General features: G+C 44.8%; 1 protein-coding gene across 1 annotated transcript in view; it reads right to left on the bottom strand.

Annotated features, from left to right (window-relative positions):
• Nucleotides 1-1243: 1243 nt before the first annotated feature.
• Nucleotides 1244-14357, bottom strand: part of LOC107288569 (myeloperoxidase) — a 39271-nt gene continuing 26157 nt past the window's right edge. Inside the window, 4 exon segments of the mRNA XM_029284390.1 lie at nucleotides 1244-1290; nucleotides 10870-11087; nucleotides 13808-14045; nucleotides 14238-14353. Of these exon segments, the coding sequence (XP_029140223.1) occupies nucleotides 10880-11087; nucleotides 13808-14045; nucleotides 14238-14353 (562 nt within the window). The 3' untranslated portion in view covers nucleotides 1244-1290; nucleotides 10870-10879.

Below are 14357 nucleotides of genomic sequence, written 5' to 3'. Positions count from 1 at the left end.
ACATGGCTCTTCCAGCAAGCGGACCTGACCTAGGGTGGATTTTACATTGGGTTTTAAATATTCGGAAGACGCAACATTAAAATTCGGTTTAATTCGGTTTTAAGGGGGGATTGTATATATGTTCTGGTTTTAAATATGTTGTGCGCCGCCCTGAGTCCCTGTCGGGAGAAGGGCGGCATATAAATTAAATTAAATAAAATAAATAAAATAAATAAATAAAATTCTCTCTCCTTTGAACAAAATGTTGAAAGCTATTCTGGTAAGACTGAATTGCTGCTTGCAAAGCAAAATGACAAGGGTGCTTTAATAGGATAAACTGAATAATCTATCTGGAGAAGAGGCTCTCTAAGTGAGGGAAAATAAAGAGGGCTATACAGAATCCCAGTGATGAAGTTCAGGCTGGTTTAGGAGCAGGGCACTGAACCTGTCCTTGGTGCTGACCTCAACAACATATTAGAAAGCAGCCTCTAGCAAAATTGGCTTTTCCCAAATACTCCCCATAATGACCTAACTGGAGATGCAGCAAACTATCTTCCTTTGTTCAGCAGCTCATAGTGATTGCAAAAATGCAGGCAGAGGCTGATTAAGATCAGCATTAGGGGAAAAGATGATCCATAAAAATGTTATTTAAGAGTTCAGATAAATGCAAGATCCACTCTGAGTCAGTTCAGAGGTCTACTTTTCTGAGTGTTTGGATTCGTGATGGAGTCCATCTTCTAGGAACTTCTCTCTGCGCTTTCGGCTATTGTCTGTGTGGTATTTATACGGTGCCTGTTGTATATCGCTTTTTAGATGTTGATTGGGGTGTTGATGGCTGACTATTAAGATCAGCAACTTTATGTCATGGTTCCAACAGATAAAACTCTTCAAAGAACTTCGAGGCATTGTTTACCTTAAAGAATCTTTATTTTGAGTAGCATAGCATCGGCAGTCCATAATCGAAGCCAAAAACTAAATTCCTCTCCCCTGAGCATATAGTATCAAAGGACAATTATCTCCTCCAATTAACAGTCATAAATCACATTCCCCAATTAGCATGAAGCGCGGGATTCCTCTCCTGTTCTCCAGCCCGCCAATTTCTTATCAGCTCTGGTTACAATAACCTTGTTTCTCACACTGGGTCCAGCGTTGTTATGTCTAGCTGGACTCTCACTCACATTCCCCCTCCCAGCATCATCTAATTCTAAAAGCAAAAGGTAAAAGATGGCTACATTTCCATTTGTTTTCAATGCAAAAACATCCGATGTTAGCAGCGTTGACATCCGGCCCCTCTTACAAAAAGGATAAATCCTGTAATATAAACAAAAGCACAGGTTAGGGATTGCCTCTTGGTTTGTTAGGGTGTTTCTTATAAAACCTAGTAATGAGTCTATCAGCTTTCACATCGCTAGACTTCACCGAAGTGGCTTCAGACAACGAATATCTTTCCATTGTACTAAATACTGCAATTTCCCTTTAAAAATTCTAGAATCAAGAATACGCTTTACTTCATAGTGAGTCTGTCCTGCCATCACAAGGGGTCTGGGTGCCTTCTTAAGGGGAGGTCTTAAAGTGGAACCCAATAAGGTTTCAATAGGCTGCAATGGAAAACAGGGTGAATTTTTCCTAAGAGCTTAGGGAGTTTTAATTCCACTGTGACTGGGTTAATGATCTTTACTATGGGGAAAGGTCCCAAGAACTTCGGTCCTAACTTCTTACTGGGTAACTTGAGCTGTAAATACTTAGTTGACAGATAAACCTTTTCCCCAATTTGAAATGTTCTTTGAGGAGCCCTTTTTTATCTGCCTGCTTTTTATATGTCTCAGAAGCATTTTTTAAAGCAGTCTTTATGGTTTTCCAAACTTCTTCCCAACCCTTCACCCATTTATCAAGTGTCTGGGAAGTGGAGGGCACCTGCGGGTATTCGGGTATCGGGTTGAACTCTTTTCCTGTGGTCACTTTAAAAGGTGTGAAGCCAGTGCTGCTGTGAACAGAGTTATTGTAAGCCACCTCTGCAAAAGGGAGGAGGTCAGTCCAGTTTGTTTGTTGGTAGCTGACGTAGCATCTGAGATATTGCTCCACCATCGAGTTAGTGGATTCAGCCCCCCATTAGTAGCCAGATGAAAAGCAGATGATAGACCTTGAGATGAACCAATTAGTTTAAGGAAACTTCTCCAAAACTTAGCTGTGAACTGCGCCCCCCTGTCCAAGTGTCAACACTGCAAATACTGTATATTCTTGCTTTGACAATATGCAGAACTGTCTGGTATTTTTAGGGTTAATGCAGAGCAGAAGAGAGTGGGGGGGGAAAGCCTGGGAAAGAAATAGGAAGAAAACCTTTGACCTTCACATTAATTGGATAACGTGATATATGACAGCTAATTTAGGGAGGGAACATGCTGACAATTTAACTGCTCAGAGGAAATGAATTTCAGACCTTAGCATCAACTTCGTTGTGCCTGTGCTGACATTTTGTAACAATAAATGTTTTAGGAAAATCAATGCCTGGAAGTTCTTTGAAGTGTTTCATTAGCCAGAACCGTAACACCAAGATTATTCACTTACCATGCAGCTGGTAGATGTGTTTCAAAAACATTTTGGTCAGTCATTGGGCAGACGGAAGCCCTTTGCAGGTGATGAAATGAGCCTGCTTTGAAAACAGATCTATCACAGTCCAGATGGCTGTATTTCCTTTACTTTCAGGTATATGTACTATAAAATCCATAGCAATTTCTTCCCATGGTTGGGAAGGGTCTGCCACCAGTTGCAACAACCCAGGGGTTTTCCGTGGAATTCTTTTCATGGTGGCACATACAGCACAACTCCTAACATAGGTTTCCACATCCCGTTTCAAACCCGGCCACCAGAATTGCCAGCGGATGAGGTGTAGTGTTTTTAAATATCCAAAGTGTCCAGCCTGTTTCATGTCATGGCATGTCGGAGACCGTTAAGGTGGAGGGTCTCTGGCAAATATAACTTTCCCCCCTTGTAAGCCAAACCATCCCTGCATGTTAGGGATGTTTGATTGTCTTTGAACCATTAGTCGATGACAAGCTCTTGTTTTATTTTCTTTGCCCCAGGGTCATCAGGGTTAGAGGCTCTTGAAGGTGAGACTCTGCATGGCGTGAGTTGAGAGGCTGGTTGTGGATTGGAGATAATTGCCTCATTAACCTCTTCACACTGGGTTTTGTACTGGGGCAGTCTGCATAGAGCATTAGCTAAGAGGTTTTTTTCCCCCGGTATGTACTTTAAAGTGAAGTTAAAATGGTTAAAGTACTGTGCCCATCGCACTTGTTTCGGGGACAATTTGTGGGGAGTTTTCAGTGCTTCTAGATTTTTGTGATCAGTCTATACCTCAAAAGGTACCTTGCTCCCCTCTAGATAGTGTCTCCAGTTTAATAGAGCCCAGCAGATTGCAAAAGCCTCCTTTTCCCATACAGCCCACCTCATCTCACACTCAGTGAATTTTTTTGAGGTGTAGACGCAAGATTGTAAGGTACCACTCTGGTTCTTTTGTAGTAATACAGCTCCGACAGCCACGTCGCTGGCATCGGCTTGAATTACAAAGGGCTGCCCTGGGCAGGGATGCTTTAGAACCGGTTCAACAGCAAATAGTCTTTTTTAGTTTTCAAAAGCGGTCTGACAGTTCATAGTCCATGCTGGTGGTTGACCCAATTGCGGCTTTCCTCCCCCTTTGCCCGTTTTTAGTAGTTCTGTGAGGAGTAGGGCAATGTCAGCAAAGGAGGGGATGAATTGTCGCTAAAAGTTGGTGAATCCTAGGAAGCTCTGGAGCTGTTTGCGAGTCTTTGGAGGCTGCCATTCAATTACGGCTTTCACTTTGGTCGGGTCTATTTCAATGCCCACGCTGGAATTTCTGTAGCCAAGATAATCTAATTGGGTCTGGTGAAACTCACACTTTGATAGTTTGACATAAAGTTTGGTATTTAACAGTTTCTTTAACACTTTTCTTACTAATTTTACGTGGTCAGTCATATTTGTGCTGTATATCAGGATGTCATCAAGATATACCAGAACCCCTTTGTATAAATGGTCATGTAGAACCTGATTAATTAGTTGCATGAAGACAGCTGGGGGCCCCTGTAGTCCAAACGGCATGACTCTTCCACTCATCTCCCTCCTTTATCCTCTCCCGGTAATATGCCTCTCTCAGGTCTAACTTAGTGAAGAAACTTCCCTTGGCCAGGTGGGTTAGTAAGTCCTTCAGGAGGGGGAGGGGGTATTTATTTCCCATACTCACTGCATTCAGACCCTTATAATCCATGCAGAGATGAAGCAAGCCATCTTTTTTTTCTTTAAACAGCAGACTTGGCCCGTTCGATGAATCCCCTCGCTAGGTTTTTGTCCACATATCACTGCATATCCTCCATTTCAAGGGGGGACATAGCATACATCCTCAGTCATGGGAGTTTGGCTCCCGGTAACAGTTCAATGGAGCAATCATTGGGTCTGTGGGGAAGCAGGGTGTCGCATTCTTTCTCACTAAATGCCCCCGCTAGGTCCCAGTATTTGCTGGGGATGAGCTGCTTGCATGGTTGCGATAAGGCAGCCACGTGCACTAGCTCGTTGGGTGGGCTAAAATTTCCTGTGACGTCCATTGAGTTAAGGGAGGGCTTGGGTTCTATGGGTAATCTTACAGTTCTCAACCTCTTTTCCCACCAGATAAATGGCTTCCATTTGTCCAACCAAGCTAGCCCTAGGATCACAGCCTCAGTCATTTTTGGAGCCACCAGGAACTGAATGAACTCCCAGTGCTCACCTATCTCTAAGCATAGGGGTTTGGTCAATTGCGTGACTAAAGTTCCACCCATTAGGGAACTATCGGCTTGCTCAAACCTCACGGGTTTGGAGAGCAGCTTTGCTTGTATATCCATTTTCAGGGCAAGTGACAAGTTGATGACACACCGGGAGCATCTGGAGTCGACTAGTACTTTTAAATCTACCTGTGCCCCCATTTTAGGGATTATGATTTTGGCAGGTAGCGAAACAGGTGGGACGTGTCAACTCACCATTGGGTCGTTCTCTCCTTCGTCTTCACAGTCATAGGAGGGTAGAGCAGCGGCAGGTCCGGCTTGGATCTCAGCACTCTCCTGTGAGGGGGATGTGACTTGAGCCACTGGTTCCTGCATGATCCAGTTGGATTTCTCTTTCGTTGGCTGCTGGACTGGTTTCTTTGCTGGTGGTCCCAGTCTATTCTGCTGCTGGGGATAAGGGATTGGGCAATTCGCTGCTCGATGTCCCTGTTGTCCACATCTGAAACACTTGATTGGTGGCCCAGCAGGTGTTCTGGGATTCTCTGTAGCTGCAGTGGTTGGAGGCTTTTGGGGGGGTGGCTGTCATTTGGGTTGATTTGGCCTTGACTCGGCTTCTTCTGGGGGTGGTTCCTGATAGCGGGCGAGCTGAACATCTAGTCTTACTGCTGCCTGGTACTACTCTTGCAGCTGATTTGGGACTGCTTGATAGATACAAGCCTGGGAGAGGTGGTCTAGTCCCTCCTTGAAATGTTGGACTAGGGATTGCTCGGGTCACCTCTCTATTCTGCCGGCTATCTTGCGAAACTCTCGTATGTATTCTAGGGCAGGCCTGCAAGCTTGTTTTATTTTGTGGACTTGCTCCTCCACTTTGAGAGCAAAGGATGAGTCCTCGAACCTTGCTCTCAGCCCTAGGAGGAAGAGGTGGGGGTCCTCTAACTCAGGTGCTTGCTCAGTATATAGATTCTTCAGCCACTTGGATGCTTCTTCTTCTAAGCTGGACACGAGCACATTGACTATAGCGGCTGGGTTCGGATAGAAGTAGGCAAAATGATTCAAGTGAGAGCGCACCTGATCATGTAGGGGGAGCAGGAAGATTTTTCTCCACTCTTCATCTCTAGCTCCTCAAGTCTCTCCACCAACTTCTCCACTGACTGACTATGGGCTGCAGACAGGTATTTCCACTCACCCGAGTCCTCAGTGGCAGATGATTTCATGGTTCTCCACTGGTCTGGGGAATGCAACATGCGAGAATCCCCTCTTGGCAGCCTCACCTCATCTGCCTTTGAAGCACTTGATGGGGGCAAGGCTGTCTCAAGGTGTCTGGAGTCTCTGCTGGATTGGGCCCATTCTGATGACCAGATCAGCTGTCCTCACAGTTTGGGCTTTGCCCCCAGTTGGGAGGCCTGAAAAAGTTCCTTCCCCACTGGTGTGCTACCCTCTGGGGTAGCAGCCGCTGCCGGGGTGCTGGTTTCAGGCGTTCTCTATTTCTCCATGCTGAGGTCTTCCCTGAATCTTTGTCAACTTACCCCTCTTTTCTAGGGACAGCAACTGGGGCTCGGGACCCCAAGATAGTTAGGAAAAAGTTGGAGTTTTTGGCTTAATGTCATGGTTCCAACAGATGAAACTCTTCAAAGAACTTTGAGGCATTGTTTACCTTAAAGAATCTTTATTTTGAGTAGCATAGCATCGGCACTGGTATAGTCGAAGGCAAACATTAAATTTCTCTCCCCTGAGCACATAGTATCAAACCACAATTCCCTCCTCCAATTAACAGTCATAAATCACATTCCCCAATTAGCGTGAAGTGTGGGCTTCCTCTCCCGTTCTCCAGCATGCCAATTTCTTATCAGCTCTGGTTACAATAACCTTGTTTCTCACACTAGGTCTAGTGTTGTTATGTCTAGCTGGACTCTCGCTCACATTCCCCCTCCCAGCATCATCTAACTCTAAAAGCAAAAGTAAAAGATGGCTACATTTCCATTTGTTGTCAATGCAAAAACATCCAATATTAGCAGCATTGACACTTTACAGTGTTGCAGACTTTACAGTGTTACAGACTTCAACTCCCAAAATTCACTAGCTAGGAAACTTGCTGGCTGGGGAATTCTTTGAGCTGAAATCCATACATAGCTGAGGTTGAAAAATATTGAGAGAGGGAACAGAGGATGAAACACTGGGAATAGTTATGGTGGGGAGGAGAGGGCTCAGAAAAGATGGCACATATCCTCTATAACAGCCACCGATTCACACAAACATACACATGCAAGCATACATCTTTGCATTCTTTTCTGGGGAATATTGTTTTATAACTTCAACATGGCAACAGCCTTCTAAGGTTAAGTGACATCCCAAGGAAAACTCATGAATGCAAATTTAAAGATTACATAGTTGCATCAGAAACCAAATGCATCTTACTGTAATGTATTGGCCACAACTGTTTTATATCACTTGCTTAATGTCTGACCTACATTGCTATATTGTTTAACAGTTGTTGTTACTGAAAGCCAGACTGGCTGTCTCCAAGCTGATAATGAGGTTTGGGGCTCGAGTCAGTCACCTAGGCAGACTTGAAAAAAAGCTATGTGCCAGGCCTATGGCAAACCAGGCCACATTTCTGCCCTCTGCTGAGGTCATCAGAGGGACCGCCTGAAAGAAGACGCATTCAGGAGAGGTACTTGGGCCCCGGGTCAACACCGAGTAGGGTTCTGCTCCAGCCAAAGGAGCGTATTCCACACTGGTGCCCATTGCCCCCTAAAGCAGAAGCTTAGACTACAGGTCAAGCTTCAAGCAGTTCCATACAAGATGGAACTGGACACGGGCTCAGCCATGTCCATCATTTCACAAGAAACATTCAGGCACCTATGCCATCGTAGCAACAGGTGGGCCAAGCTCCAGCCATCTAATCTACTACTCACAGACTTCCAAAACTCCCGAGTGGTGGTCAAAGGCGAAGCCACACTTCTGGTGGAATTCAAGGGGTTCAAGGGGCTACTAAATGTCGTAGAGATGGAAGGCCAGTGCATGAGCCTCATAGGGCTCGATTGGTTTGATGCATTGGGCATTCAAGTAACTGGCATTCACCGAACACAAGCGGCAGATCTGTCTGCAGTCTGCCAAGAGTTCGCGGATGTTTTCAGTTCTAGTTTGCTGACTATAGTGCACCCTCAACAGAGCACTTCAACAGCACGCGTACCCTGTGCCAGTTGTCAGCCATATTTTGGCATCATTGCAAGGAGGCCGTGTGTTCGCCAAATTAGATTTGGCACAGGCCTATCAACAACTGCCCGTGGATGAGGCCACAGCAGTAGCCCAGACCATTGTCACCCATAGGGGGGCTTTTAAGGTTAAGCGCCTATAGTTCAGGGTGAGTGTAGCCCCAGGGCTGTTCCAGGGAGTGATGGAGCGCACGCTCAAGGGAATTCCAGGGGTTTGCCCCTACTTCGATGATGTCCTCATTGCTGGGGAATCGGTTGAGATTCTGGCTGAATGGCTTAAGGCCGTCCTTCAGTGGTTCCGCGACGCGGGACTTAAACTAAAAAAAGAAAAGTGCAAGATTGGGGTAGAGTCAACCAAGTTCCTTGGTTTCCACATCGATGCCAAAGGCATTCATCCGGCGGAATCCAAATTAAAAGCAATCCAGCAGGCCCCAAGGCCGAAGTCAAAGGGAGAGCTTCAGGCTTTCCTAAGCCTTTTGAATTTTTACCATGCCTTCCTCCCAAACAAGGCCACAGTGGCAGAGCTGTTACACAGGCTGTTGGATAGACAAGCTCAGTGGCAGTGGACCAGTGTCCACGAGAGTAGCTTCCAAGCAGTCAAATCACTGCTGTTGTTAAACTCAGTTCTCACTCATTTCAATGAGTAGCTGCCTGTCTGCATTGCATGTGATGCATCCCCATATGGGGTTGGGGCTGTGTTAAGCCACTTAATGGCTGATGGGAGGCAGAAGCCCATCATGTATTACTCCAGGACCCTATCATCTGCAGAGTGCAACTACGTGCAAATTGACAAGGAGGCTCTGGCCATTGTGGCGGAGTTAAAAAGTTCCATGACTACTTGTATGGCCGCCAGTTCACGGTCTTCACAGACCACAAGCCACTCCTAGGGTTCTTCACCACAAACAAACAGACACCTCAGATTCTGTCTCCTTGAGTGCTGAGGGGGTCTATCTTCCTGTCAGCCTACAACTACAGGATGATTCACAAACTGGGCAAGGAAATGGGCCATGCAGACGACCTGAGCAGGTTGCCCCTGCCACATGTAGAGCCAGCTCCAGCTCCGTCTGCATGCATCCTGGCTATCCAGGATTTGCTGGAATCTCCTCTTCACGCTGGGGACATAGCTGCTGAGACAGCAGCTGACAAAATGCTGAGTTGTGTGCTAAACTGGGTACACACAGGATGGCTGGACAAATGTCCAGGGCCAGAATTTCAGAGTTTCTTCATGAGAAAAGATGAGCTTTCAGCTCATAAGGGGTGCATCCTTTGGGGAAGTAGGGTCATAGTCCCGAGCTCTTTAAGGCCCAGGGTCCTAGAGTCTCTGCACGAGGGTCATCCGGGAATAGTCCGGATGAAGGCACTTGTGAGGAGCTACCTTTGGTGGCCAGGGCTAGATAAAGCCATTGAGGCCCAAATACATGGTTGCTACACGTGCCAGCAACCCAGACCGGAGATGCCGCAAGCCCCTGTCCACCGATGGGAGGACACACACACACCGTGGTCAAGAATCCACATCGATTTTGCCGGGCCCTTTCAGGGACAGCTGTTTCTAATAGTGGTGGATAGCCATTCTAAATGGTTAGAGGTCGCACCAGTCCCTACTATGACTACTGCCAGAACCCTTCAGGAACTGCACAGAATCTTTGCAACACATGGACTTCCAGATGTGTTAGTCTAAGACAATGGGGCTCAGTTTACCACTTCTGAATTCCAGTCTTTCCTCAGGGCAAATCTAATATGGCATGCCACATTGGCTCCCTTTCACCCAGCCTCAAACGGCCAAGCAGAATGTATGGTCCGCACAACTAAGGAATCACTAAAATGGATTGTCACAGGGGATTGGCACCACAGACTGGCAGATTTTCTACTCTGCCAATGCACAACTCCCTGTGCTGCCACGGGCAGAAGCCCTGCCAAACTCAGATGGGGCCGACGTTTGATCACCAAGCTGGACAGGCTGCACCCAGACAAGGTTGCCTCAGACTCTGCTTAGCCAAAGGTACCTCGGAATTTGCAAGTGGGTGACCAGGTTTGGACCCGGAATTACGGGCAAGATGCTTTGTGGGTGGCAGCCGTGGCTGTTAAGGTGTCGGGACCACTCTCTTATGAGGTGGTCCTGGAAGATGGGCGAGTCATTTGCCGGCACATTGACCAGCTGCGTCGGAGGCTAGCAAACCAGTTGTTGGCTCAGGCCTCTCAAGAGGGCTGCACACAAGGGCCGTGCGAGAGCGGCCCAACAGAGGAGCTTGCACACTCCAGCAGAACTCTTACTCAAGGAGTCAGGGAAAAGGCCGTAGGAGAGCTTCCCCTGGACAGACAGACAGTATCCGCTAAACAGGACCGGCAAACTGTGCTGAGGGACAGCCTTGCAGACTTTGCTGCATGATTGGACTTTGGTTTGGGCCAACCGGGACTGGCCAGCCAAAGGGACCTGAGTCAACCTGACTTCACTGGACCTCAGAGTCCTGGTCTACCCAGTCGGGCAGGCGAGCGGGTAGACTGGGAGACCTCTGCAACCCTTAGACGTTCAGAACAGTCAAGAAGGTCGCCTAAATATCTGCAGGACTATGTCCAGCAATTGAGAGTTTGAGCCATCTAGGGGGAAGGGGTGTAATGTATTGGCCACAACTGTTTTAAATCACTTGCTTAATGTCTGACCTACATTGCTGTATTGTTTAACAGTTGCTGTTACTGAAAGCCAGACTGGCTGTCTCCAAGCTGATAATGAGGTTTGGGGCGGGAAACTGTTACTTTAAACCTATTGGTTGCCACCTAGAGGCTAACTGTATAAATAGCTGTGCAGCAGCCTTTAGGGCTGCTTCTGTTCCGAGTTAATAAACTTGTTTGCTGTTTCAACACTCTGCCTCATTCAATGCCTAAAGAACCAAAGATATAACACTTACCTTCACTGATCTATTCAGGAGTCTTTTTCCATGGAAAGAGGCTGAGCCTTGGGATGGCATTGCAGTTGACAAAATTACGTGGATACTGATTGGCTCGGAAAACGAACCGAGGTACCTCGCGGATGTAGGTATTGTCACAGATGATGCGTGGCAATGACGCTGCAGCAAGAGCCTGTCGCTGGGCTGAGGTGAACACTCCACGGTTCTCCCACCAGAACCTGGAAAAAAACAGGAAAATTCTCACATTGAAGAGCAGCCTCCCACATTTACAGAGAATTTCTTGCTGGAATGAAGCAGAACAGAATAACAGAATGAGTTGGAAAGGACCTTGGAGGTCTTCTCGTCCAACCCCCTGCTCAGGCAAGAAACCCTATACCATTTCAGACAAATGGTTGTCCAATCTCTTCTTTAAAAATGTCCAGTGCTTCTGGAGGCAAGTCATTCCACTGATTTATTGTTCTGTCAGGAAATCTCTCCTAAGTTCTATGTTGGTTTTCTCCTTGATTTTTTTCTGTCCATTGCTGAAGCCATTAAAGTGCATGTTATTGCAAAGAACATTCTTTATTTCAGAAAGCTGTCCTTTAAATTTATTTTTCAAAAATCCACTTGTCCTTAAAGGCAATTTAAAGATTGCTTTTAAAAATTAATTTATACAGGTAGTCCCCAGCTTACGACTACAATTGACCCCAAAATTTCTGTTGCTAAGTGACACATTTGTTAAGTGAATTCTGCCCCATTTTACGACCTTTCTTGCCACAGTTGTTAAGTGAATCACTGCACTTGTTAAATTAATAACACAGTTGTTAAGTGAATCTGACTTCCCCATTGATTTTGCTTGTGAGAAAGTAGCAAAAGCTGATCACACGATCCTGGGACAGGATCAATCCTGTCATAAATATGAATCAGTTGTCTAGTAGCTGAATTTTGATTACATGACCACAGGGATGCTACGATGGATGTAAGCATGAAAAATGATCATGCCACTTTTTCAATGACATTATAACTTTGAACGTTTACTAAATAAACTGTTGTAAGTTGAGGACTATCTGTATAACATTTGATTTTAGATATTTTTATTAGAATATGTATTTTTGTAAAAAAAATTGACTTTGCTTTTGAATTTTCCTTGGTAAAGAAAATTTATGAACATAAACAATTAAAATTAAACAATTAAAAATTTTCAGAAACTTATTCAGATTTGCCCCTTTTTCAGGTTTGATCTTTATTTTTTCCCAAGAAAATATTGTCACTATATGTACAGCAGATTATAATCAGCAATGTCTTCCCAAATTTTCAAATATTTCACTAAAAATTTCCCAGTTTCACTGCTATTTTATTTTTAACATGTAAGACATTTAGAAGCTGAATCAAATCATTGGCTCACTTTGCCCTATAATAGAGTAGAACCCAAGAAGCAGGGGCTTCCCAACATTTAAAATATATTTTATTTACTTAAAAAGGAAAATAAGATTTTTCCCTCAAATAATTACTAGCTGTGGTAATTATTCAACAGAGTCTTATGAAAACAAAGGAATAAACAAGAAATGTAAACAAGTGTAGATGCATCTTGTGAACAAAACCATGAACACCTCTAAAAGTTATTAGTCCCTAGGAGGATTTTTTGCCTGGTGAATATTATTGTCCACAAGGTATGGTCAAAGAGTCAAGATGGCAGCCACAATGATGATTAGGGGACTGGAGGCTAAAACTTACAAGGAACGGTTGCTGGAATTGGGTATGTCTAGTTTAATGAAGAGAAGGACGAGGGGGGACATGATAGCAGTGTTCCAATATCACAGGGGCTGCCACAAAGAAGAGGGAGTCAAACTACTCTCCAAAGCGCCTGAAGGCAGGACAAGAAGCAACGGATGGAAATTAATCAAGGAGAGAAGCAACCTAGGACTAAGAAGAAACTTTCTGATAGTTAGAACAATTAATCAGTGGAACAACCAGCCTCCAGAAGCTGTGAATGCTCCAACACTGGAAGTCTTTAATAAGAGATTGGGAAGCCATTTGTCTGAAATGGTATAGGGTTTCCTGCCTGAGCAGGGGGTTGGACTAGATGACCTCCAAGATCCCTTCCAACTTTATTATTATTGTTGTTGTTGTTATTATTATTATTATTGTATGATTGAAACTTCAAACCATTTTTAATGTCTGATATATATAAAATAGGCTGGAGTTTTGATTGCACCATTAAGGTCACCATTTCGATTTTTTTTTTAAACCAATCCTGAGGAGACTCCTGATTTTACTCTTTCTGAAATATTTCAATAGATTCCCTGCTGTTTTTTGTTTCTTTTCTGATCCTTTTCATTCACCTTATTCCTCTCTCCTCCTCATTTTTTCCTACCCTTTATTTCTAAAGCTAATTATTCCCCTTCCCTATTATTTAGCTTGCCTCCTGGGGTTGTGGGTTTTCCATCACTGGAGACTTTCAAAAAAATAGACTAGACAGCCATTTGACTGGGGTGGGATAAGGCTCTACCTTGAATAGGGGGCTGAAGTAGAAGACTCCAAGGTCCCTTCCAGCCCTCTGATTCTATGACTCTATTTCTCTTTTTTAATGTTTACATCAATTTTAATCAGTAATTATTTATTTGGGGGTGATGGTTACAAGGTGGAGCAAATTCCAGAGATGGTTTCAGCTAGAGTTGGTAACCCTAGGTTAATATGGGAAACTGAACAAAACAGAGATTTTTGCCTGTGTTTTTTAGGAATATAGTTTTTTTTTTAGGGTCCATTTTCCTTCCAGGTTAATAAAGTATTTGGGAAAGCTGAGAACTGAACCTTATTCATTCAAAGCATGTCTTCTGTCCTTGAGTAGCAGCACAACTTTCTGTTTTTCTTTATTGTAGTGAAACAACTTTAGGCCCATTTGCTATATACTGTAGAAGATCAAGGGGCCACAATAAAATGACAGGTTTTATTTGCTCACCTGTCCCCATCACGAAGGTTTTGGAACTGTTTCCGAAAGATACATGCCAGCAGAGGCCCAACTCTGCCATTCCGGATGAGGGGCTCAGCCACTCCCCCAATCCAGAGGTCGATGTTCCTGGGCGTCCCGTAATGCCGAATGAACTTCTTGGCCAGCTGAGAATTCTGGAGGACCCGGGCCAGATCATTTTCATTGCGAGGTTGTGAGAGGCCACAGAATTGTCTCCAGGAATTATAACCTATAGAACAAGAATGGTGGTCAAGAGTTCTGCTCGTCTGAAAAATGGTGTTCTCCCTAGTATCATTCTATGTTGCAATCTCAAAACATCTTTAAGGCTGAGCTGTAATTTTTCACATTATTCTTGGCTATTTGGCAGCGATCCACAACCTCTGCTTTTTGCTACAAAATGGCAACACTCTACTCTTGTTACCTGCTAGACCGTGATCTCGGCCACGCTGCATGTTCAACGCTGGCAGATCCAATCCTAATTTTTCAACTTGTTGGAAGAGTCGGTCTCGCAGAGCCTCTACTACTATCTGATCTTGTCTCG

The sequence above is a fragment of the Protobothrops mucrosquamatus genome, unplaced genomic scaffold, assembly GCF_001527695.2.
Source record: "Protobothrops mucrosquamatus isolate PMUCROS unplaced genomic scaffold, P.Mucros_1.0 scaffold562, whole genome shotgun sequence".
NCBI classification, from domain to species: Eukaryota; Metazoa; Chordata; class Lepidosauria; order Squamata; family Viperidae; genus Protobothrops; species Protobothrops mucrosquamatus.
Note: the sequence above shows the minus strand (reverse complement) of the source record. Positions and strands in the feature narration are given on the sequence as shown.